Genomic DNA, 25,069 nt, shown 5'->3' on the forward strand with positions numbered 1-25,069 from the left:
AACTGTTTTCAACATTGTTAATAATAATAATAATAATAATAATAATACAATTATTTAGCACCAAATCAGCATATTAGAATGATTTCAGAAGGATCATGTTGCACTAAAGACTGTGGTAATGACTGCTGAAAATTCAGCTTTGCCATCACATTTTAAATGATGTTAAAATAGAAATCAGTTATTCAATACTGTTACTATCACTGTTTTGTTTTTGTTTTTTTATCAAATAAATTCAGCCATTGTGAGCATAACAGACGTCTTTCAAATACATTAAAACTCCAAACTTTTGAACGGTAGTAAAGAATAAAGTACAAAGGTAACTGTAGCAGTGCTGTTTTCTCAAAGCTTAGTGTAAGGTGTTATACAAACAAAACTATTTGAACCTGGAAGATTTCTGCAATTTTTGAGCTAAGTTACAAGGAGTATAACACCAGGACACTCAATGAAAGCAGACAGTTTGGGGAAAGAAAAAGAGTTAAAAACCCAGCGTCATACCTTTTTTGGTTTCAATGGAGGAAAAAATAGCATGGAAATGATGAAAAAGTCAGAGTGCCATCAGCTGTGTTGCTTTAAATTGCATTGCTGGCTACATCTACAGTACCATGTCACATGCATTCATATCACATTGCTTGCTCATGAATTAGACAGAATTGCTGTCACCCTGGAATAACTATAGCTCTCGAGACTGGCCAGCAGCAGACACAGCCTCCCAGAGATCATAAATATCGCATTGTGCTTCCTGCTAAATGCAGTGCAACAGCACAAGAGAAGTGAGATTTTAGATGGTATCGGCCAGCTGACAAGGGAACCTGAAGAAACCTTGGTCCTGGAATGGTTAGAACGTCACGACTCACCAAGGATAAAACAATAGGCTCTTGACAGTGAACTTTTCTGTTTATCTCACTGAAGGTAACACAGTTGTCCAATTCTGACTACCACCTCTTAGTCAAGTTTAGCTTCACACAATTTCTCCATGAAGTAATTCACAAATTCATACCACAGAGCTATGGCTTATCTTTAACAGCTTTCTGATTGTGACAGTTTATCTTCGGGATTATGGAATTACCTAGAAATTAATGCCAGCAGATAATGCATGCCATTATATGGTTTAGTCATTTACTTGTATTTTAAATCGACAGTGGTGTATAATGGTCATTATCTATTATTAACGCAGGAATTAGATGTACTCTGCTGTCACTCTATCAGAAAGGGCTTCTGTTCCATCCTAAGGAGTGACGGGTGCAGATGGTTCAGACCCAAAGGACCATAAAAGGCACTTATTATAAGTGACAGACTTTGATGAGATCCATCTCTGCTTAGTGCCATAGTGGCATTTACTGAGTGATTGTGATCTAGGTTATCTGATACAACTTCCATTCATGGATGTAAAAGTATTTTAGAAAAAAACATGAATCAATGAATCATGCCTGGCACTATCTTTGTCAAAACATTTATTTATTAACACTTATTCACATATTTACACTTAACTATTTATTTACATCCATATACCGAATGTGTTTATGTTGTGCTTTTATTTGATCGAAAATATAGTAAAAACAGTCAATGTGAAATATTACAGTTTAATATAACTGTTTGTTTTCTATTTGAATATATTTTAAAATGTTAATAAATTTTTTGTGATGGCAAAGCTGAATTTTCAGCAGTTTTTGGGATGTCATGTGATCTTTCTTATATGCTGATATTGTGCTCAAGAAACATTTATTATTAATATCAATGTTGTACATGGTTGTGCTGCTTAATATTTCTGTAAAAATAAAAATAAAAATAAAAAATCAGGACTTATTGATGAATGTAAAGTACAAAATAACCAAATTGCTTTGAAATAGAAATCTTGAAATTTAACTAAAGTCATTTTTAATAAACTTAATGCATCCTTGCTGAATAAAAGTATTCATTTATTACAAAAAAAAAAAAAAAAAAAAACTCTTACTGATCCCAAACATATGAACAGTAATCTGTGTATACTATAGGTGTATATTTACATACCTTTACATCCATAGGCCTATAATAAATAATAAAATATACAAATAGGACTCATCATGTGTGTTTGTTTGTAAACATACTGTCACTCAACTGTAGGAAAACATGGACTAAAACGCAGAGGGAACCTAATTAACAGTTTTTTAAATGTCTATAGAGACAAATATGTTCATCTACTGTATGATCAAAGTCCACTTGATATGCAGCTGAGGAAAAACAAGTGCTGGACATAGGCTGGAGAATTAAATGATGGAATTTGCTAAAGGTGCCAGAGTCCACTGGAAAATCCAAACATATGTAAATCCAAAGGGCAAAAAAAAAAAGCTTGGTGACAGAACATTAAACTGGCAGAGAGAGCAGTAACAAACCAGGACTACAAAGAACAATCTGGAAATGGACAAGACAAACAGAGGAGTTTTATTGTGACAGTAAAGGTAAACACATTGGCACCTGTCTTTTTGTCAAGTACAAGCAACTGACCATATGGTGTCTATACAAAAATGAAGAGAGAGCTATGACAGAAAAAGGGAAACAAAAACACCAGCCATGCTGCATGGGTTAACATTATGGATATCTGACTCTTCTTATAAAATATATTGGGGGCTGTTTTCAAAGCACTTGACTGATGAGTATCTTCCTACAACAGAAGGACAGATTACTGTTCAATCCCTCTCTGTCTGATATTCCACCTCTTACAGTCTCTCGATTTCTCCCTCTCAATCTCATATAGTTTCTCATCTTGTTTTTCAACCACACTGAGCGCTCTTACATTCTCTTTCTCACCATCTCTTGAGCACCAATAATGGGCAAAAGCCTAATTTCAATAGTGTTCTCGCCCAGTTTCTCCCTTAATCTCTCTCTCCCTTTCAGTTTCTCTCTTCCTTTCTGTGTTGGTGAAGTGCTAATGGGAGTGTAGGGGTGAACAAGTGCTACATTATTGGCAGGCAGGCAGCTGGGAGGGAGGGCTGTTTTAGGATTCAGCCAGAGAAGCACTCTGCTGCACAAGCCTGTTCCTCCAGGGACAACTCTGGATTAGTGGTCAGATATGGTGGCACATCCTTCAATTCCATTAGAAAGGACATGTTTGTATTTGACTTGTAGCACACATGCCTTACAATGACAAAAACCATCAAAGATCATTCAAGACAACAATCTTAATTTTATATCACGCTTTCTAATATGTTTTTACTAATCTTTACATAAAATACTACTAATACTATACTACTACCACTGCTAATAATAATAATAATAATTATTATTATTATTATTATTATTATTAGCAGTGGTAGTAGTATAGTTTCATATATTTATTATTATATAGTATTATTAGCCATAGTGTCTGACCAATATATCAGATTATATTTTTCCATCATTAAATTGTATTTTATGTACATCTGGCTTATATTGGCAACTGGCCACTTTGCACGGTAGCTTATTTCCCATTACTGTATTCCTGCTAAGGCAGGATCTCCCTGAGCTCTGAACAGTAATAATACAGTAAGCACAAAATTTGTGTTCATATTTAAAGATTCAGAGCTGAAAAATACTAAATCCTGACTTCTTGGAATCATGTGATGTACAAGGCTGAAGGAAATGTGCAGATATTTATTTTGGCTGACTGCCATTCCTAATGGAAAATACAGTTTAACATGGTAGGCTAACTGTGTTTTGGAACATACTGCATAATATCAGCTTCTGCTCTAAGATGGTCATTCGTTGGTGCTAGAAGGTCATTGGAAAAACTGAATGTTCCACCATGTTCCAAAATCAGTTTGACCATAAGGTAGCTGGTTTGTTCCTGCATGGTCCAAGGTGGTCTACCACCTTGCTGTAGCTAATGACCATCTAAGACCAGCTAAACAGTTCCCCATGTTCCAAAACAGTTTCCAGCTTAATCTGGATTTTCCAGCAGGGAGGAAGAGACATGCAGATTACCTCGATGGTATTATTATCAGTAACCAGAGGCAAATGATGGGTTAAGGAGATTAAGGGTATACTTTTAATCTGAGGTATCGGAGTTTCATATTAAGATTAAATACATCTGGTTGACGCAACGGCTGTTAATTTATTAGACGCTTGTTGATCTCGCAGAGTGAACCGCATGAAGAAGCGCCTTTTATTTCCCAGTGATTTGCTTTGTATCCGTCCGCTGCTACGGTTTGCCTCTTATTGGTCGAGCCGTATTCTGATTTGAGAGACAGAGACGGTTAGTTTTCTCCCAAACCCCGTCAGTCTGTCAGTGGTCTGGAAATGCCAAAGCGCCTCCTCGTTGCTCACGCGCTCGCTCTCTCACAAAGCTGAGGGTTCCGGTGGCGCGAGCTGGAACGATCCACTGATGTCGCTTCTTCCTTTAGGTGCTTAACTGCTCCTTAAAAACGTCGAGGGAATCTCATCCTCCGACGTTGGGCTTTTTCTTTTTTTTTAGTTTTTGGATTTTTTTATTTATTTTTTTGGTTTGCAAGGTTTAGACGCAGGATTGTTTTGTGATGGGTGGTGGAAGCGAATCACGGATTTCCTCTCTTTTTATGGAGACCAAAGTGAGCAGATTTTATACTGTTGAAAGCAAGTTTTATCTTGATAAGAAGCAAATGGTGGAACAGAGGATTCTTTAGGGGCGAAGGATAGTTACTCAAGATAACAACACTTTTCAAACACAGTTTTCTCAACAGAAAAGGGGTTTTCTGGTCCGCTACATTGGATTTTACATTTTGTTTGACTGACGCAGCATCGTTTTGGAGTATCTTATTTGGAGATTTCAGTCTTTTTATTCTACATTTCGGGGAAGAAACTATATCTTTAAAAGAATAAACCCGGACGAGACGAAGTTATGGAGATGCCGATGAAATAAAACCCTTATCTCCGGGTCAAATGACCGCTTTCACTCGTTCTCCAATCTAACCACCTTATTTATGACATGGAAAAACGGGGACTCCACAGCGTCCTTTATTATTTCATTCTGAATGCGTCCCTCCTATTCTGTGTAAAAGGTGAGTAAACTTGGGCAGATTAGTCTCTCGCACGTTGCGTAGGCTATTTACTCAGCGTTACTGCACAGTCCATTGAGATTCTCCACTTTTTTTTCTTCGTTTATTTTTATTTATTTATTTATTTATTTATTTATTTATTTATTTATTTATTTATTTAATGCACTGTACTTGGTTAAGTTTAATAGCTTTTTCATGCCAGATCGTTGCATGTTGAGCCTGTAATTGAATGAAAAGGTAAAACATTATGGCTACGTGTAGAGAATTGACCATGCTCCCAATTGAACCATAACATTATACGCCTTCTCAAATCAGATTCAATTTATAACAAAGGTGTTAAAACACAAACACACACACAAAATGTTATTCACATTTTACATACAGGCCTTTTAGTAGGCTATATCTATTCGAGGGGTTTCTTTTAACCAAACTATCTGTTGTTGTTGATGTGTTTTCTTCATAAGCCACATTTACTGAAGTGCCCAAAGATGTGAGTGTCGGTGAGGGCGAGGACATAGAGATGCCGTGCGCTTTTCGAGCCGTCGGAGTCTCGCCGTTCTCTCTGGAGATTCAATGGTGGCACCTCAAGGAAGCGGCCCCTAAAGAGCTCACTCACGAACTGCAAATTAGCGCTCCGGCCAACAGAGCCAAGGTAATGGGGCTTTCGTTGTTTTCAAAGCTGCCTAGACACAGGAAATGTTTGTTTAAGTTCTTATTCGACTAGAATGAGGACTGCTGTTTGATGGCCGCAGTGGGATGTGGCAGGGCTTTGCGTGCAGATGGATCCCTTGTGATGAGCGATCCCAACTAAACGCACTGAGGCTATGAGTTATTAATTTATGTCGTAAATTGAGTTGGGTTGTGTCTGTGGGTGGGCATTTACAAGGAGGATACGAGCGTGATGTCATGTTTAATGATAGATAGATAGATAGATAGATAGATAGATAGATAGATAGATAGATAGAAATCAAACAAACAAATAAATAAATGTGTTTTACTCTGCGATGCATGGTTCATTATGTAGGCAGCAAGAAAGAAAGAAAAAATCAGAACTTTCAATACTGACAGTCCAACCACATCAAAAATAAAATCTACTTTTATCAATGAAGCTGAAGGTCTCTTATAGCCTATTCAAAGTGGCATATAAACACTAGATGTCAGTTGAACCGGTAATAGGAATTCTGATGAAACACGAAAGGGAACTGTTGCTGTCCATGGTGCTACTGCCAATAGTGGGCCTCTCGTTCATTGTTAATTGTATGGACTTTCATAGCTTCAATAAAAGTTGCCCATGATATTTTGACACGAATAGCCTAATTAAACTACTCTTTCTGGCTACTTATGTTGTTTTGATGTGATCTATTACAGGTTACCCACCGGGACGCCACGAAAATAAGCGTGAGTAACAATCTGCATTTACAGTGATTGTATTTTTGATAATAACATTAGTGTAGGCTATGTGATGTTTAGTATAATCAGAATGTCGCTTGAAGAAAGAAACGAAAAAAAAAAAAACATTATGTAATTTAAAAGAGGTAAATTTAAGAGGTAAAATAACGCTATTATGACGTTCCTTAAATTCAACCGGAGAAGTTCAGCTGACATGTTTTATACCAATGACTAATAGGCCTACCATTTCAGATAATACAAAATAAAAAAATAAAAAAATAAATCTACAGGCAATTTTACACATTGGATTAGCTCAAAACCTATTGCTCAATTGCTATCCGCCAACCCCACCATTTCGGACATGTTTTGTTTAATGGCAAACAATATGAAACATAGGTCTAATGTTTAATAAGACTGGGTTGCACAAATCCCTGATTCATGTCAACAAAACCTGTTGTTTCTTTGTGAGCAGACGGTGAGGGTCCAGGGCAACGCCATTTCCCACAAGCTCAGCCTATCGGGTGTGCGGAAGGAGGACGAGGGAGTGTATGAATGTCGGGTTTTGGACTTGTACTCTGATGAGACTCAGGAATACAAGGTGCAGGCCACTCTGCGCGTGACACCGCGCGAGGGAATGCTGGCCGAGGAGGCCGTGTCTCACATCCAGAACCGATGGCCACTGAGGAACAGCAACACAGCGACGGGTGGAAGGGCCACTTCTGAACCGGGCCAAGGTCAGGGAAAACCCCGCGTGCCTCCGCCGGTTGGAATGGGACCCGCTCCCTCCTCAACGACTACGACGGGATCTGCAGTCAAGTCGTCTGCTTCGCCTCGGCCAGGCAATTCATCTATCCAGAGACAACAGCACGGATCCGGTGAGTGACAGTACAACAGCGACACCGAGCGGTCGAGTGAGGACAAATAATCAGGTTTATTTAGGTTTAAGAGACTTTATTATTAATGGAATTAAATTACGAAGCCATAATGTAAAACAAATTGATTTGGAGTTCTTATAGTGTATACTAGGCTATTATGTGGCTCATATTGAATTTCAGAAAAAATTTTTTTTTATTATTAAATTACTGAAATAGCCTATATGATTAAGGCCTTTAATTCTGATGTTATTTCCATGATGTTAGCTTTTTTTTTTTTTTTTTTTTTATATGAGCAGATTTAGCTTTTGACATGCCTCTTTAGTGCTTTCCATTTCTGATATATTTTTAGAAAATAAATGTGTGTGTGATGGGAGCAATTCATTTTTATTGCCCTACCCGTAAAAAGTGTAGGTGAATCCTGTAGGTCCATAAACATTGCTTTTCTATCATGGTGGGCCTGCATTGACTTTTTTTTTTTCCATACTGCGCTAATGATATTTTATTTATCTTAGCCCTAAGCCTAACCCTCCCATAACCGTCTTTGCACTTATATAGATTTTCATCAAGACATCATTTAGTATGTTTATCAAGCTGTTTTCCTCATGGGGACATTTGTCTGTCAACCCCCACCCCCTGCTTTCAGGCTATCACAGTGCGGACATTTGGTCGCCACGATGTTGGAGATTGTTGACCCACGCACACACTTATCAATGAAGCACATCACAGAATAATCACATTTGCTGGAAGGTTTAATTTGTCACCCTTCCATATCAAACCTCTGTCTGCTCAGTAGGCAGTCCGGGAGAAAATTGTTTGTTTGTGTGTGTGTGTGTGTGTGTGTGTGTGTGTGTGTGTGTGTGTGTGTGTGTGTGTGTGTGTGTGTGTGTGTGTGTGTGTGTGTGTGTGTGTGTGTCTGTGTGTCTGTCTTAAGCAGAAAGTGGCATTGCGATCTGTCCAGCCTCAGAGCATCAGTCTTGACCCTTCTTGTCTCTTTATGACCGTTGTGCAGTGTGACAGAGGAGGTTATCAAGATATCACCATGTCTCTTTAACTCTGGCCTCAGGGGTCAGGGCCTCTTATTTATTAGGGTCTTCATTGGAGATTTAGAGGCTTGGATGTGTTCTGACTCTGGCTTCTGTCACTGCGGGAGAGAATCCTGCAGACAACGGAGGGCGATTACATCAAGTCTCTAGCTGAGCCAGAGGAGTTTGTTTGTGGCAGGGATGCATTACCCTGCAGTGACTTACCTTGCTGTGGACTATAGATTGATACAGTGAATTCAGAAGTAGTTTCAGTTAATAGTGGAAGGTAACAGTCTCATGTCCCTAATAGTTGCGTTCTAGGGCTCCAATGGTGAAAAGGATCTAATATCATCCTGTTCATCCCATTTTATAACTGTAACATTTCACTTCTTCTCTTGAGAATGTTAAATAATATTTTAGATTTTCATTATATATCCTTCTAATATGCTGATTTTCTGCTCAAGAAACGTTCAATTTTATTATCGATGTTTTAAACGGTTGTGCTTAATATTTTTGTTGAAACAAAATAATCCCAAAAGAAAGTTCAAAAGAACACCTGAAATAGAAATCTTTTGTATCTATTAATGTTTTTACTGCCACTTCTGATCAATTTATTGTGTCGTTGCTAAGTAAAAGTGTTAATTTTTTAAAAAACAATCGTACTGATTTTACTTATCTGAACAATAGTGTATACCTTTGAGGCTTCAGCAAATGTCCCTGTGCATACAAAGTAAAAATGTCAAATGTTTAATAGACTAGTAAATTGAGCTTTTTTTATGCAATCTTTCTTGATGAAGAAGCTTAAGTAGCGGGATGCATTTGCTGATATATAAAACTGTGACGCATGCTGTTTTGGGACCATGACAACCGTGTGTATATATACAGTACATCCGTGTGTGTGTGTGTGTGGGAGTGACTGTGTGTGTGCCAACATGCATTGCTCAGCCAGCCCTGTCGTTAGTGCAGCCAGACATGGAGGCAGCCATTTGGCGAGCAAGCATGTCGGACATTAAGAGGGCCAGTGCTCTGATCCTCCACAGTATATCATTCCAGCCTTTATCCCTATATCTCTTTATTTATTTGGATACCTCATGCATTATTGTTCCCCCTGAGAATGGGTTAAATTTAGGATTGTAATGCAAAATCAATTAACCATATTTATTTATTTAAAAAAAAACAGGAATATGTTTTTGTATAATTAGGTAATTTGCCTTTGCTCGGAAATACATACCATGGTTTAAAATCATTAGTGGTTTGGATCAATGCTAATTTCTCCCTTATTTTACACAACTGCAGATCACAATAACAGGCATTATGGTATTAAAAAATTATATATATATATATATATATATATATATATATATATATATATATATATATATATATATATATATTAATTTATTGTTTAGTAAAAAAAAAAAAAAAAATGTTTTAGACTATTATTGTGTACCTTTGCATTGAATATGATGGAGAGCCTCTATATTACACTTATGAATGTGGAAAGGGATTTTTAAGCCTGTCTCTCTCACAGCGTCAGGCAAATTGATTCAAAACCAGCCAACCAATGCTAGTTTTATGTCTGTAAGTGTTTTGGCACATTTAGCATTGACAGAAAAATCTCAAATTTATCTTGGCTTTCTCTTTTCCCCCTTTTGGTTAAGAGTTCAGATTTTGTCATTGGAGTGAGAAGGTTAAAGAGTCATCTGCCACATTTGAAGGATTGCACCTTGGAGTTCTGACCACAGTCAGCTTTTGAGGACAGAAAGAAAATCCACCCCTCGCTGCTCACACTCACTCTCTTTCTTTCTCATAGACGCACATCTTGTCTTTTGGAAACATGTATCTGTCACTTTTCCACAGTGTCATCTCATTGAGTGGCAGAAACAATTAATATTAAAGGAATGCCACGGACGGGAGCTGATAAGCTTGGCCTTCTACACGCTGTCAGGTGCATCAAATTGCCTCTTGCTGCTTTCACTTCTTTTATTTTGTTATTTTTCCCAGCAGGGCTTGTTGGCATGTCTGTCCTTGCTGGAAAAAGCAGATTAACTCATTGGACTTTTGAGAATGGATACAGATTCCTAAAAACAAAAAGGTTACAAAAATGCTCTCTAAGAAACATTTCCTGTTAATATATTGTTTCAGGATGATGTTGGTTTTTAATTCAGATGCTCATTTCAAATTAATGTCAGTGCTTTCTGATTCTATAATTAAGCTCTTTGTGGTTGTCCATAGGTTTTTTTGTTTTGTTTTACAGTTTCAGCAGGTTTGAATAATCGTAATGCACAAGTTAATTACTCTTAGATTTGGCTATTTGCATCAGAAAGAGGAATGGGGCAGGCGAGAGGGTGAAAGAGGGAGAGTGTAAAAGTGATAGTTCACCCCAAAAAAAGAGAATAGTATCATAATTTACTCACCCTCAATGTCACTCCTAACCTGTTTGGCTTTATTTCTTTTGTGAGAAAAAAAAAAAAAAAGAGGATATTTAGAAGAATGTTTTAGCATTCCATACAATGAAAGTAAATGTTTTTTACTATGTTGATTGATCCTTTTGACTTTTTCATTGTAAAGACAAACAAATCTTCAAAATATGTGTGTGTGTGTGTGTTTCACACAATAATGCAAGTCAAACAAGGGTTTGTAAACGATTTTTGAGTCAGGTTGTTGAGTGACAATCCAAGAGCAAATAGTTTGTGAAAGAGAGAAAAAAAATACAATGAAGAGAAAAAGATATGAGAAGAGGAGAAGCACAAACAGGCTTACGCAATGCCTCTACCCACAATGCATCATGCCACCTCAGGTGACCTTGGCGCCCTTGATAAGTTAATATCACTCCAGCTGCACAGCTGTTTTAATCTAGTCTCTGTTTGTGTGCGTGTGTGTTCTCAGAACTCTACGTTCTCTCGACATCTAATGCGCTCCGACATCAATCTGGTTATTCTGCGTGTGATAATTATACAGTATGCATGTGTGCCAATCCTGGTTGATTTTTACTTACTTTTCAGCTCATTTTTGCCTCCCACACATTTTGCGAACTTAAAACACCTGTCATCAAATTGCTTTCCCCCCCGAGAGCGAGCGCAAGCGAGGTGGGTTGTGGTGGTGGGTTGATTGCATGCTTTAGGGGAGAAGCCCAGTGTTTAGTGCTGCTGGACAGCTTTCACACTTAACTGATGAGCCACATCCAGTTGTAGCCCCCCGCCACAGACATTTATTCACTAGATACGTTTGTGCATTTTCACTATGTGGGAAGCACTTCAGCGCTCATAGACAAGGGTTAATTGTTTCATATTTGCTTCTGTCATGTTGGGACACTGCTTAGTTGTGTACCTGCTGATTCCACTAGGGAAATCAAGGGGAGCGTTGTCTCAATCTACAGTAGCTTTTGTTTGGCTACATTACTCACATAAACAGAGAGAGAGAGAGAGAGAGAGAGAGAGAGAGAGAGAGAGAGAGAGAGAGAGAGAGAGAGAGAGAGAGGGCAGGTAAGCCTGAACAAAAGCTTCAGAGCATGAATCATAGATATATGATAGCTGGCTAAAATCTGTGTAAAAAGATGTTTAAAAATGGGAGGTGACCGAATAAATGGACAATCCAGGCGAAAATAAGAGAGCTTCATGACTCATTGTCAGCTATTTCAATAGTGCAGTGTCTCTCGAATTTGTATTTAAACCTGACATGGTCATAGTTTGTGTTTATTTATAAATTTTATTAAAGCTAAGGACGTCAAATTAAGGTAACAATTAACAACAAATGGTAGTATTTTTTTACACAAATTTCTAACCTTGTTGGCAGTGACTGTTTCCACTTACTCTGCCCACCATACTGTAGCTAAGACAATCCATTGAGACAAACAGCGTGTTACTTCTATTTAGACCTGTATTGATAGCATCTATTACTATTTGCACATAGTGCAAACAGGATGCTATTTGCTACACAGTATGTGCCAGTATTTACTACTGTAAATGGGATCTTACTTTGTTTTACACTTACACCAGTAAAAAATGTCCATTGTCTATTGTCAATAGTGTAGATGTATGAAACACAGAAGTCACTTTCCAACCAAGCAGCTTTCTGTTGAATCATATGTGAAGTCTGTGTGGGAAAACTTTCACCCTTACGCAAAATTCATGATTTGCATGGATTCTTATTGAAATGTCAATGAAATACGCCTGCACCTTTAGATGACTAGGCGGTGAGTAGATGGTGCTTCACCGCAGTCAGGGACACATTATGATAGATGAGCATTTCCACTACAAATGTGATGTAGTAACATCATATGTGGTTTCAGCGACCTGATCACAAAACATTTTTGATCCAATTTCCATGTGTATTTAATGCTGACCACTTGTGATCGGATCATGGAAAATGCATAGCTTATTAATATCAGGTGGTAACAGAGCCTGTCTCTCATGACATGCTACAGCTGAAAAGAGTAAAACTAAGAACACATCCATATTTAATGATTACATACAGTACATGTGTAGTGCTTCTTCAGACCCGTAAATGATGGGGGTGTGGCCACCTGGAGCGACGTCACAGAAATAGAAACCAAGCAACTGACAAAAAGAAATTGCTTATCATGATAATGGATGGTTAGAACAAAAATTCTGATTAAAGTGGATGAGATTGTTGTATCATTTGTTGCTGTACCAAGTTGCATCTGGTTAGGACACAGTGTAAATGTAGTTAGCTGCCAAAACATGCATCCTATAGACTTTAGTCAGATTAGACGGCATTTTGAATTTAACGTGGATGTAAACAAGGCAAGCACTGTAACAAGGTCTTCGATCACATTATGTTCAGAACAGCTTTCAAAACTCTATGTATTTTTTTTTCTACTGATTTATTTTTTTCTCAGAAATATGTTTCATCAACTGAACAATCTATATGTTGCTAAACAACAGTACAATCCATTGAATGTGATGTACTTCTATTTTTATTTTTTTTTTATGAAAAATATCATTACCCTGACTAAGGTCTATAACCTTTACAGTAACTGATTGTCTTTGTCTTTTTATTGGTGAAATGACTAAAACAGGTCAATTGCCAGTATATACAGAATACTGATTGTATTTGATCAATATTCCCTCTTTTTCAGCCATTCGGGCTTAAATGTTCTTGTTCGCTGAAGCTCTGCTCATGTCCAGAGGGAACAAGTGTCACCCGCCCTTTTTCATTTCCATAATCATTTATTGTTTATCATCATGTTTCTTATTTTCCTTTTCATAGGCTTTCTTTGTATGTGAAGATATCATAATTGCACTGCTTTGTACCACATTTTTTATATTATAATTCATTATAGATCCATTAGCATCTTAAGTACTTGAAACGAGAAATCATTCAAAGGTGTCATTGATTTACTATACCAGCCTCCGCATTCACAGGCATGCTGGGATGGCCAAACATATGCCCGCAGCTTATAAAGCAAGGCTTCGACAATCTATAGTCAATTGGATTTTGAGGTGTGCAGAGTGTGCTGCTGAAACTCTATTATCCCTCAGAGGGAGAGGGACACAGCCTCAGCTCAACAGATATGATCACACCATAACCCTCTAATCCTTCATCTTTAGAGTCCACTGCTTCTGATCCTCCAGTGGGTCCTCATGGGCCATTATAGCTCTGCGTAAGAACACCTGCTGAGATCAGAAGGGAGTAAAAACCGCTGATAAAATGACATGTGACTTATTTTTTTACAAATTCAAGAACACTGCATTTATAATAGTAATGTTACTACCAGTGTACAATGATTCATAAGTGGACTGCACATAGATCAGGATGGTTTGCCATCATTAAGACAATCTGCATTGCATCAGGAGAAGCTAATGGAGGATGTCAGGTCATTTATCCATGGCCCGAGGGCTGGACGGAAGGGAATATTACTGTGAGCTGATACATTTAAGCATTCATGTCTAGAAAAGAACAGGGTCGGTTAAGAGAATTCTGCTTTTACAGTGACTGGTACACATGAAGATGTAATCTCAAGGTTGTGGCAAGACCTGAGGCAGGATTCTTCATGTAGCATATAGTTAAAAGAGTGAGAAAAGGGGCAATGGGAACAAATGACCTAGAAATAAATGTTAGAGAATAAATATTCTGCATGCAGTCAGTCTACTGAAGATGTGCCTAAATTGACATATCTTAAATATCCTTACAATTCAATTCAGAAGACAATTCCCTCTTTTTTGACCAGCATTAATTATTAAACAAACAACTTGGGCTTTTTTTTTTCTTTCTTTTTTTTTTTGCAAGCATGTGATTTACCTTTCACATTTCTACAAAACCGAATGAGAACCATAATCCCTCAAAGGTTATAAAATATTATTAAAAGTGGCACTGACCTCGATCACTGGGGTGTGTTCATTAAATATGTTATTAAGCGAACAGACAGATTAATGTCCTTTTCTAGAGGGTTAAATGAGGAAGAGGAGGAGATTACCGATGACATGTGAGTAATGAGCTGGACGCAGAAGCCCTCTGCGTCGATGGTGACTGTAATTATTTCCACAGCAGTCAGGGTCATGACTTTGCCATTTTAGCTGATTTGCACGTCTGTTCGTGTATTCACTTACCCTTGTTTAGTCTAATCTCTTGTGTATCTATCATGTCCCTTGGTAAGAGATTTTCATTGCGTGCAGAGTGACATTTTGAAGGACGATCCTCTGGTTTCAGAAAATGTGTGACCCACTATAGCTCCAATATATCAGGGTTTTAAAGTCTGTTATGTCTTCATACAGTAATACTAATACAAAGTATAAAGAGGAAAAGCTGAATGTTTCTTTGTGTCAAATCAAGAGTAAGCTCTGCTGTAATGTTTGACTTTGCAGAAAGAGCATGAAATTGAACCACACCGTCTCTCCAAGCGCCCTGAACCAACTCAACCAACCATGCACGAGTACAACACCATCCTCTTCCCTCTGTAATAATGATGATCGAAGAGAAGAAGCAAAATAAACTTGGGTTCATCAGACATATGGACACGCTCCAGGAGCCCACTGTAAGACATGCTCCTAGAGCTTGTGTGATGTCGTGCTAGCGTGACGTGCGCAATGTTCGTGTCACGAAGCAGCCTGGCACACCATGCTAATCTGCTTGGGGATGATGGGAGAGTAAGAGTAAAGGAGCGTCGTGAGAAATGGCCATGGGAAAATCGGAACTGCAGAAAACATACGGCCGCTTCACACTCTAAAAGTCAGCGGCGCTGCAGCCCCGTTAAGCAATGAATCATTACTAGTGTGTTTATGTAGTGTGAGAATATGCGTACATTTCTATATTGGAGGGATGTGTGATCTAAATGCATCCTTCTGGCATTTTCTTGTGTGTTTGTATAAGTGCGCTCATGTCACAATCGGTTTCTGTATTCTGCTGTGCTGTTGTTGGCTAGCACTCAAAAGGCCCATGGGCTGCTGTTTTGCTGTCAGTCACAGAGATGATATGTCATGTAGTTTCCACACCAGGGCAAGTAGCTCACATGGAGGCTATTATCACTATAGGGCTATTATCTCCATGTTAGGAGCGGTGCACCTTGTTTTTTCAACATCTCCAGCAGAGCTGACTGCATTTTGGTCTTGTAAATTGAGATTGTCAACTTCGATGGAGGAATGAGGCGATAACAGCAAAATTGCTGTGCAGTTGTTATGAAAGAGCCATTTGAAAGACTTTAATGATGTGAAATATGGCCCACATGCTGAATCAGATTTTGATGCAATAAATGTCCTCAGACTAAAAGCAATGAAGATGCTCTGTTTGTCAAAATAATGCTAATGTTCTTGGTAAATGAAAAAAAACTGATGATATTTATTGTGCATGTGATCTAACAGACATTTCTGTCTCTCTCGCTGACATTTGCAGGTTCCGGAAACATGGCAGCCACTGAGCCACTCCTTTACATCACTCTGCTGATCCTGCATAAGCTCCTCCCCTTCCTGTTTGCCTACTAAGAGACCACAGCCAAACAACTCGCAATGATTTCACTTTATGTACCAAACAACAAAGGGAAAATATAACTATGTATCTATAAATATATATAAATATATCTACCATTATGGCACTTCACAAAGAGGGATGGGATATGACTTAGAAGAAAATAAAAATATCATAATAATAATGAGAAGGGACTTGTGTAGAAGATCTGTCTCAGATTTGGATGTAAATTGGATTCTATATGAAGCATGATGAAAAACAAAAATAAAAAAATTAAAAGGTGTCTATGTGAATTAGAGCTTCACAACTGTGTCACACACTCAACTGACATCCATAAACGCTTGCCTTGCCAAATGCATGGCTCTCTTAATTTATTTTATTTTTTCAATTATTAATTAAGGTCTTTTTGTTTGTTTTCCAGTTCACTACGGTTTTCATTTTAGCATTGTTCTTATTGGAGTATCTGATGTTGAATCATAAATGACTTAGTGTTTTGAGATTGCATTTATTTTTTTCATTTTATCAACTCTTTTTTTTTTTCTTTTTTTTTATGAACTGGTCTCATTTTTCATTTTATAAATGTGAAAGAAGGCACTCTCTCATGTCAGTTCTTTCTACAAGACTGTGTATAATACTGTGTATTCTGTTCCCTCACATCTGACTTCTGAGTTCAAGCATTTTTTGTCTCATAATGTATAAAAATGCAACCATATATATTTTGATCAAATAAGGCACATGTTACCATAGTGGTTGTTAGTCACCTCTAATAATGTTTATTTTTATTAAAGGTATGGTGGTCAAGATAAGACATTCATTTATAAAATTTAAAAAAGAAAAGAAAAAAAAACATTGATATGTTGCCAACACAGTTGAAATAAAAGTGGTTTCTTTAAATAAAAAAAACAAACAAACACTGTTTTTGTTTTATTCAGGTGCACAAGCACCAGGCAGCTGCATGACGGTAGTGTCTCGGCTAAACACTACAGCGTCCCACGGGTGTCATGAACTGTAATGTATTCTTCACAATAGGATAGGCCCAAATCCAGCTGAAAAACACATTACTCTCGCAAGCATCACCAACAGCTGCCGTGGTACAACTCACGGTTCATTTCATTGGTCAAATGCACGTCACCCTGTCAAATAACTCTGAACTCTCTGCTGCTGTCTTCACTGAACCCTGCTCCACTCTCTTCCACTCTACCTAAACACATCTCCTGATGAATGGCAGAGGCATTGCTCCTTGCTAAAACACTGCATTCTATTGTCTTAATGGAAGCCTGCAAGGCATCACATAACAAACCAGACTCTCACTGACTTAGACATTCATTGTGGTTATCGCCTTCAAGTAACTGACTTTCACTCACTTTGAATTTAACATGCATAATGAAAAGTCATCTTCCTTTCAATGGAATAAATAACAGTTTATACAAACATAAATGGATCTTACGGGTAAAAACGAGCAGCAAGCGAGTATCCACCACAGCATTAGCATTTTTCTTTTTTAAGCAAAATGAGCCAGGTGGCTTTTATTCTGCTTGGTGAAGGTCTCTTCTTCCCATCAAATTAATGAGTGTTTGACATGGCCATTTATATGTGTTACATAACAAGACCCTGAGTGCTTTCCCCACCGCTGTAAATCATCCCTCATTCAAATAAACTAACACAGCTCACTCTTGCTTCCACCTAAAATTCACCTCTGAAGGAAACATCAGGGACAGACTGCAAAAAAATCCCACTGCGGATTTGATGTAAATGCACTCATGCAAATAACTTGTGTAAGACACAACTGTTGACAACAACAAAGCACAAATATAGTGATTATAATTGGTTTGTCGTTGGTTAATTGATTTGCACTCTTTGGCTGTCAATGAGATGGCCATACCACAGAGGCTTGAAGATGTATATTTGGTTGCTCTTTTAAAGCTCAGATCACCTTAACTTTGTCTTATTACTATTACAATTACTGACAAGTGTAGTAGACCAATTACAATTAAGATGAATAGAACATTTAAGATGATTTTTGTTTTGAAAGAAAGATCAGAAATGTTTACATTAATATTAAAGTTTTACACACACAAAAAAGGTTCCCACTTATTATAGGTACCTTCATGTAATTACAGTCTAATGCCATCATATCTATAATTACACTGTTGACCCTTCCCTTACCTCTTAACCCACCCTTAAACCTTCCCAAACCACCAAACCTGTCCTTAACCTTATACCATATCCCACCTCAATCGCGGTTTTGCAAAACAGCATCAACACAATAACTACATTGTACTTAATTGTTACTTTAGACATAGTAGTTAAGGACAACTAATATAAAGTGTGACCAGAAAAAGGTTTGTAGGATTTACTTTGAAACAATCTTCACCCAGAAATTGCTTGTAAATTCCACAAAGAAATGCAAAGAAACAGCAAGTAACACATTGAATTAAACTTGAAATTTTTATGATGAAAGACTGAAATATATTTTTTGTAAAATGTACTCCAATAATCTTTTATTTACAACTTCAAAACAACTTTTTTTACAGTGTACAGGCAAATCTGAGAACAATTTGTGACAGAGATCTCCACTTTATATAGAGGAGACTCACATGAGATTGCAAGGGTTAAGATACAAATGTGAAAAGCAGGATACTCCTTTAGCTCTCCATTTTGGTCTGTGGAACAACAGAGATATGAAAGAGATATCTTATAATTTTTTCTAATATGCAGAAAGCCTCCAAGTAAAATGCTGTCGCTTTATGACACACTTTGTGTGCCTCCGGTTATAACTGTGCCTAAGCTGGAAACAGACAAACAGCCTAATGCTGGTATCCCTGGGATTTTGAGCATTGTAGATTAAAAAGAAACGGTAAAGTACATAAAAAAAAAAAAGATTTTCCTTAAATATATGTTGTATCCATCACTAAAGCGTGTTTGATCCAGAGAGTCATGAGTTAATATTTAATCTGTGGTAAAAAAGGGTTAGGAGAGGTTAATACTGTAGCTCCAGAACTAAACTGTGGTGATTTTGCTTTTATAAGGTGAAATAAAAATGTGTGCTGGACACAATGCACACAATATTTAAGTAATATACCGAAATAAATAAAATTGCAATCTAAATACGTTGTGTATCACCAGGTAATGGCTTCATTGTTTGCATGCAATAAAAGGTGATCAAATACAGTAATATATGCATTAGATTCTTGCTATAAGCTTTATGTGTGGTTGATCAGCAGATGGTGAGATGATAATCTTTGCAATGGACTAGCCGAGGCAGAAATTTGTGTTACCACACAAGAGACGCAAATCCTTACAGAAGATAAAGACTTCAGAGCAAGGTTTGCTGTATTACAGTGTGTTCAGTTCATAAGCCATGTCTGCCGATTAATCAGCTACACAGGGGCGAAAGTGCCTGGAATGGTGCAGGACATTGGGAATATGACTGAGTGTTTTTTTGTTTTTGTTTTTTTGTTTTTCATGGTGACAGTCAGCGCACATTGAGGTGATGCATTGTGTGCTAGAGACTTTTGCCCTCAGACTCTCACTTTCACTGAGGATGATAAATCCCTGATGCAATCTGTCCCGTTCTAATAAAGCGCAACACAGAGATAACCAAACAACAGCACAGGGGTGTTACCAGTGAAGTATGAATAGGCGTAATGCCAAACATGGTCTCAGAACACTGTCAGTTGGAGTGGCAGTGTCAGACCTCTTGACAAATTACAGATTTTTTCGATTGCTAAACGACAGTGAGCACAACTGGAGCTACATGAGCAAAACTCTAACTACAGTCTGCACTACCAACAGTCACCTGAGCTAAACAGTTCACATCACCTGCAAAACTCATTCCAAGCAACACAACTCTTAAGACACGGCTCAAAACAGGCTCAGTGCAGCCAAACACTATACACAACCCTCACTGAGATAACACACACTGTCACTCAGAACACACTGAGAGTAAAAGCACTAGCATCAAACACCAATACAGAAAATACTAACTTTTCATCTTTACAGTTTGAACAATTTCAGTGACTTCATACAAAGTAATGTTTTCTTCAAAGAAAAGAGTGACATTCTTTCACATGATTTATTAAAATTGTTAGAACATAATTCTTTAAGGTAAATGAAAATTAGCAGTTTGCTTCAATAGTCTGTAGTAATTTACGGAATTACAGTAATGAGAAAAAAAAAAGTAGAAACTAAAAGTACATACTGTAATTCGAACAAATAATTGAGGGGCTAATCCTGCCTCTCTCTAGCATCAGGCCACAGGTTTTCATCAACATCACATCTAATGTTCTCTCTTGCCATGAGAACCTTCTGGAGTGCCTTATCCATCCCTGGCAGTCGTGTCCTCACATCGGCACGCATGGCTTCCAAAAGAGACATTTGGTCATGTGGGTGGTGACCAAATACTTTCCATCTCCACCCATACAGAAAAAAAATATATTGAAATATATTTTACGTAAAGTGTCGAAAATATATGTGGCATATATTCCAAATACATTGAAATATATTTGCATTGTTGGTCACTTATATTTATCATTTTGAAATATATTCTGAAATATAACAAAAATATATGATGTTACAGTAAGTGTGAAATATATTTACATATATTTAACTAAAATATATTTATTGGGCCAATTTCGAATATTTGCATATATTCCAAAAATATTTTTCAAATATATTTATTTTGTGTATGGGAGTCTTTCAGCTGAAATTGCAATCAGCAGTGTTTGAAAGGCACAAGGCTGAAATCTATTCCGTTTTGAATGTGTGGTTCACAGTTTTGACAGCAGTGTGTTAGCATTTGAACAAAGTGCTGTAAATCCACAGTGTTGTGCAGGTTGTGGTTAAAGCAGCACTCAGTAGCTTCGGGACTTCTTCGCTGTATTCTCGCTTTTTGCTCGCAGGTTTCTCTCTAGAGCTCCCCCCACAGCTTCGGAATAGATATTTGACAACACTGTTGTAAAAACTCGTTGGTGATTCTCAGACACCAGAGGCTATAGATCAACGACATCAAAGCAGATGGGACGTTCTTTAAAACGTCGTCTTCATTCGGGTTCGGACAGCGTGAGGGAGCGCAATAATGACAGCATTTTAGCAGATTTCTTTTGGCCGTAAAGCAATTGTTTACATCGCGAGACCTGATATCACGCGAGACTTCCTGATGCAGCGGCCGGCGGCCCGCCGGCTCAAAGTTGCAAGTGCATATTTTCCGCTCACGGGCACCAGGGGGGTGCGAAACGACCACCATTCAACCCGAAATAAGTAATTCCAATGACTCCGAAGCTGTTCAGTTAAGGTAAAAAAAGTTACTTAGTTCACCTTTAAAGTCATGGGATAAGTGTGTAGAGTTTTGAAAACTGTGTTCAAGCAATGAAAAACGAACTAGAGTTTGGTCCACATGAACTGCTGCTGTGCAGACTGTTTTGCACATGTGACTCCAGTTGTGCCCACTGTCGTTTAGCAATCGAAAAAAACTGTAACACAGCTGATGCAGTTTCATAACTAATATTTTATAGGTCCTTACTACTCCAACAGGTTATAGCAATGGCTACATACTACAAAATTGTAGTCTCAAGGGATGTCTTAAGTGGTCACTGTTAATGAGATGCATTAGCTATAAATGCAAAGCAGCTGATGAGATGAGAATGTAACAGCAAAAATAAGGGAATTTGATCATTTATAACATCCTTTTAACTGGGTTGTAGATGTAAAGATATAGTAGGTTAAGTAAAGATATTGTGAGGGATTCACAAGTAGTTCGTACACTTCCTTCTTAAATCATAAAATTAGTTTGTGAGGAACTGGTCCAGAATAGAGAGACTACTCACAGAAAATCTTTTTCTCAGCTCTGCCCTTTCAAATACTGATACAACCGTTAACTTTAAGTGCATCCCCATCATGTACTTATGCTATTTTTTTTGTAGTGTGAGTGTGAAAACTTCACTTCAAATACTCGGATGATGCACTTACTTAAAAGAAAAAAAATGAGTTGTGGAACGTTGGTCAACTATCACAGCTTTATATGTAGCAGAGAGAGGGATGGGGTTCTCAGGCCCCGATGCTGGATGCCAAAATAACTTTATAAAATTCATACAATATACTGTTGAGTACATATGGCATAAGTGCATAATGTGTAGTATGCCATTTGTGATACAACTTTTGGCATTAGTGTGTGTTATTCAAAATTAGAAGTGCAAATCTCAAATCATGATGTAAATCTAATTTGAATAGACTGGTTTGAACTTTAAAGTAAAACAAATTTTTTTTACAAGCTAATGTGTGTGTGTGTGTGTGTGTGTGTGTGTGTGTGTGTGTGTGTGTGTGTGTGTGCGTGCGTGCGTGCGTGCGTGCGTGCGTGCGTGCGTGCGTGCGTGTGTGTGTGTGTCCTACAAAGGTAAAATATAGTAACTGTGATTTTAAATCTAAGATATCTTAGATTTAAATCATTTTTATCTAAAATATCTTAGATAGATGTGTTACATTCTGCTCTAGTACAAAATGACATGACCCTGTGTCAACCGGAATTCTGGGAAACTAATTTCCACTCGCTGTTACACACATCGCTGGCATCAGGAAGAAGAGATTACAACTGTTCTTCTCAAGAATACAGAGCTTGATGTATGAGTGGGGTTTTGTATCCTTCACCTTATGGAAAGCTTTAGTTTTTTGTTTTGCATTTAATTTAGATTTGCCATTGCATTCGTTCCTGAAGTTTAAATAGAAGCAATATTAGAAAAAAAACAAAAAACAGTAACGCTTTAGAAAAATTGTGAGATTTATAGGCAATTATGCATTAGCCTCATTAAGAACTAATAATTAGACATAATATGAAGATCTCCAAAGCCAAGCTTCCTTAAAAACACATGAACGCACACAGCAGAGTCTACTAAACTTCATGCGAGAGAGAGACAGCGTTAAATGTCTCAAAGCACATAACATTACAATAATAATGAACGTAAACAACTTACAGATATCTTACTTGTACCAGCTCACTTTTGCAATGATAGGACCTGTCATTTGGTCCTAAAGCCTGGTTCACACGGGACGATTTAAAAATTGTCGGCCGATTTTCCAAACCTGAGAGACCCCACACACGGGGATAAAAAATCACGGGTCTAACAGTTTTGGTCGCACAGTGTGTGGTGCGCAGCCACACAGCAAAATCAACACATCACACACGAACCGATTTGACTCCCGAGCATTCCCAGATCAGACGGAAAATCGCGCAAAATACCTCGAGATCAAACGTGACTTCAGAGTAAACAATCATGGCGGACAAAGAGGATGCAGTGGCAATAGTTTTTAGTTTGTTTTTAACCGAAAAAAAAAACGTTATCAAAAGAAGAGGCGATGATCTCTGACGTCCACCGGACTTTCTGGTGCTCCATGCCGCCGGCTGTTTTGATTATATTTCCCGGTGTTTCCTCGCCGCTTCGTCACCTCGCTTTCTGATTGGCTACACTCCACAGTCCACAGGCTGCGTGCTCGGGGGACACCACACACGAGAAGAAATCGGGCCAAATAAATCCAACATGTTGGATATCCCCGATTTGAGATCGGAGCGGTCCCGACGTCCTTCCGAGCAGACGAGAGCAGCCTTAACACACCACACACGGCAGGAATATCTGATCAGATTATTTTACGATAATCGGAGCATCCTTAAGATTGTCGGAAGGGGTGAATCGGGGCTAAAATCGGCCTAATTATCCTGCCGTGTGAACCAGGCTTAAGACTTCCACAGCAGATATATGTAAAAAAAAAAAAATATATATATATATATATATATATATATATATATAGAGAGAGAGAGAGAGAGAGAGAGAGAGAGAGAGAGAGAGAGAGAGAGAGAGAGAGAACTATTATTGATTGCTTCAGGGTGTGAGTTTCTTTCAACTAGTATAACAAAAAAGTGTTTATTAAAAAAATTGCCTGCACTACCTTTAATTTTGCTCATCAGTCCTTGTCCACCAAGTGTTAGATTTTCTTCTGTCTATATAGCATTGGTCTGACATTGCCAGTTAGACCATGGCTGGAAAGGACAATGTCTTCTAAGACAAAGCGACACACTCGAGCTTTAATGCCTTTAATGCCTTTTTTGTTGCCACGGACTTGTTTTGAATGCAAGCAGGCGCACTAACAGGACTCTGCACCCTCAGGCTAATTTTTTCAGTGTTTTAAAAATGTACAGCCACATGCAAACCCTGCATTTATCACGCTTGATTAAAAACCATATGCTTCACAAGTCCACATTAAGTGCTTATCAGCAAACGAAAGCAACGGGCTTTCTGACCTGACTCATTAATAATGGGTGTAGGTAATCAACGAGGATAAATTTCTAGCGCAGCTATAAAGGTGTTCGAATAAAGAGCGTTTTGGTTCCTCTCCCTGACACTAGTATCACTCTTTTACTGCTGTTTGGAATGCACAGAGGAAAACAGTCCTAAAGCTTATTTATAGTCCAGCACTTTAGGAAGCACATTGATCTTTTATAAAGCATTTCCACTGTGGTCGGCACTGCCTGTGTTCTTTGAATTTTAAGCTGTGGATGAATGTGAGATGTCTGGTGATGCTCACATCATCTTTCCTCGAGAAAAGAGAAGGAGCTAAACCATGAAAATATAAATTCAGGGCTTTTGTTCACTATACAGCTGTTCGTATCTCTGATCAGCTTGTGCAGTCCCAGCTAACCAAATTATATTCTAAAAGAGTGTTTTGCTCCCATTAAGTTATGAAAACATTATTTCTGAGGGGCTGTTTACACTACACCGTTTTCAACTAAAAACATAAAACTTTTTATGCGTTTTGGCCGTTCATTTACACGAAAATGGCATTTTGGGTGCCTCAAAACGCAATCTTTTCAAAACGGGTTTCAAAGTGG

General features: G+C 37.9%; 1 protein-coding gene across 1 annotated transcript; it reads left to right on the plus strand.

Moving 5' to 3' along the window:
• Positions 1-4,167: 4,167 nt before the first annotated feature.
• vstm2b (V-set and transmembrane domain containing 2B) lies at positions 4,168-17,100 on the plus strand. The gene is made up of 5 exons (XM_082161675.1): positions 4,168-4,988; positions 5,450-5,637; positions 6,354-6,383; positions 6,847-7,249; positions 16,123-17,100. Exons 1-5 carry the CDS (start codon positions 4,916-4,918, stop codon positions 16,209-16,211), a joined length of 783 nt encoding a protein of 260 aa, XP_082017801.1. The 5' UTR covers positions 4,168-4,915; the 3' UTR covers positions 16,212-17,100.
• The last annotated feature ends 7,969 nt before the right edge of the window (positions 17,101-25,069 follow it).

Source organism: Leuciscus leuciscus (assembly GCF_965113295.1).
Source record: "Leuciscus leuciscus genome assembly, chromosome: 2".
Classification (NCBI taxonomy): domain Eukaryota; kingdom Metazoa; phylum Chordata; class Actinopteri; order Cypriniformes; family Leuciscidae; genus Leuciscus; species Leuciscus leuciscus.

Coding starts and splice junctions, on each gene's coding strand:
- vstm2b (XM_082161675.1), top strand. CDS start 4,916: ATGGAAAAACGGGGACTCCACAGCGTCCTTTATTATTTCATTCTGAAT. Junction 4,989..5,449: donor CCTCCTATTCTGTGTAAAAG/GTGAGTAAACTT, acceptor TTTCTTCATAAG/CCACATTTACTGAAGTGCCC. Junction 7,250..16,122: donor GAGACAACAGCACGGATCCG/GTGAGTGACAGT, acceptor TGACATTTGCAG/GTTCCGGAAACATGGCAGCC.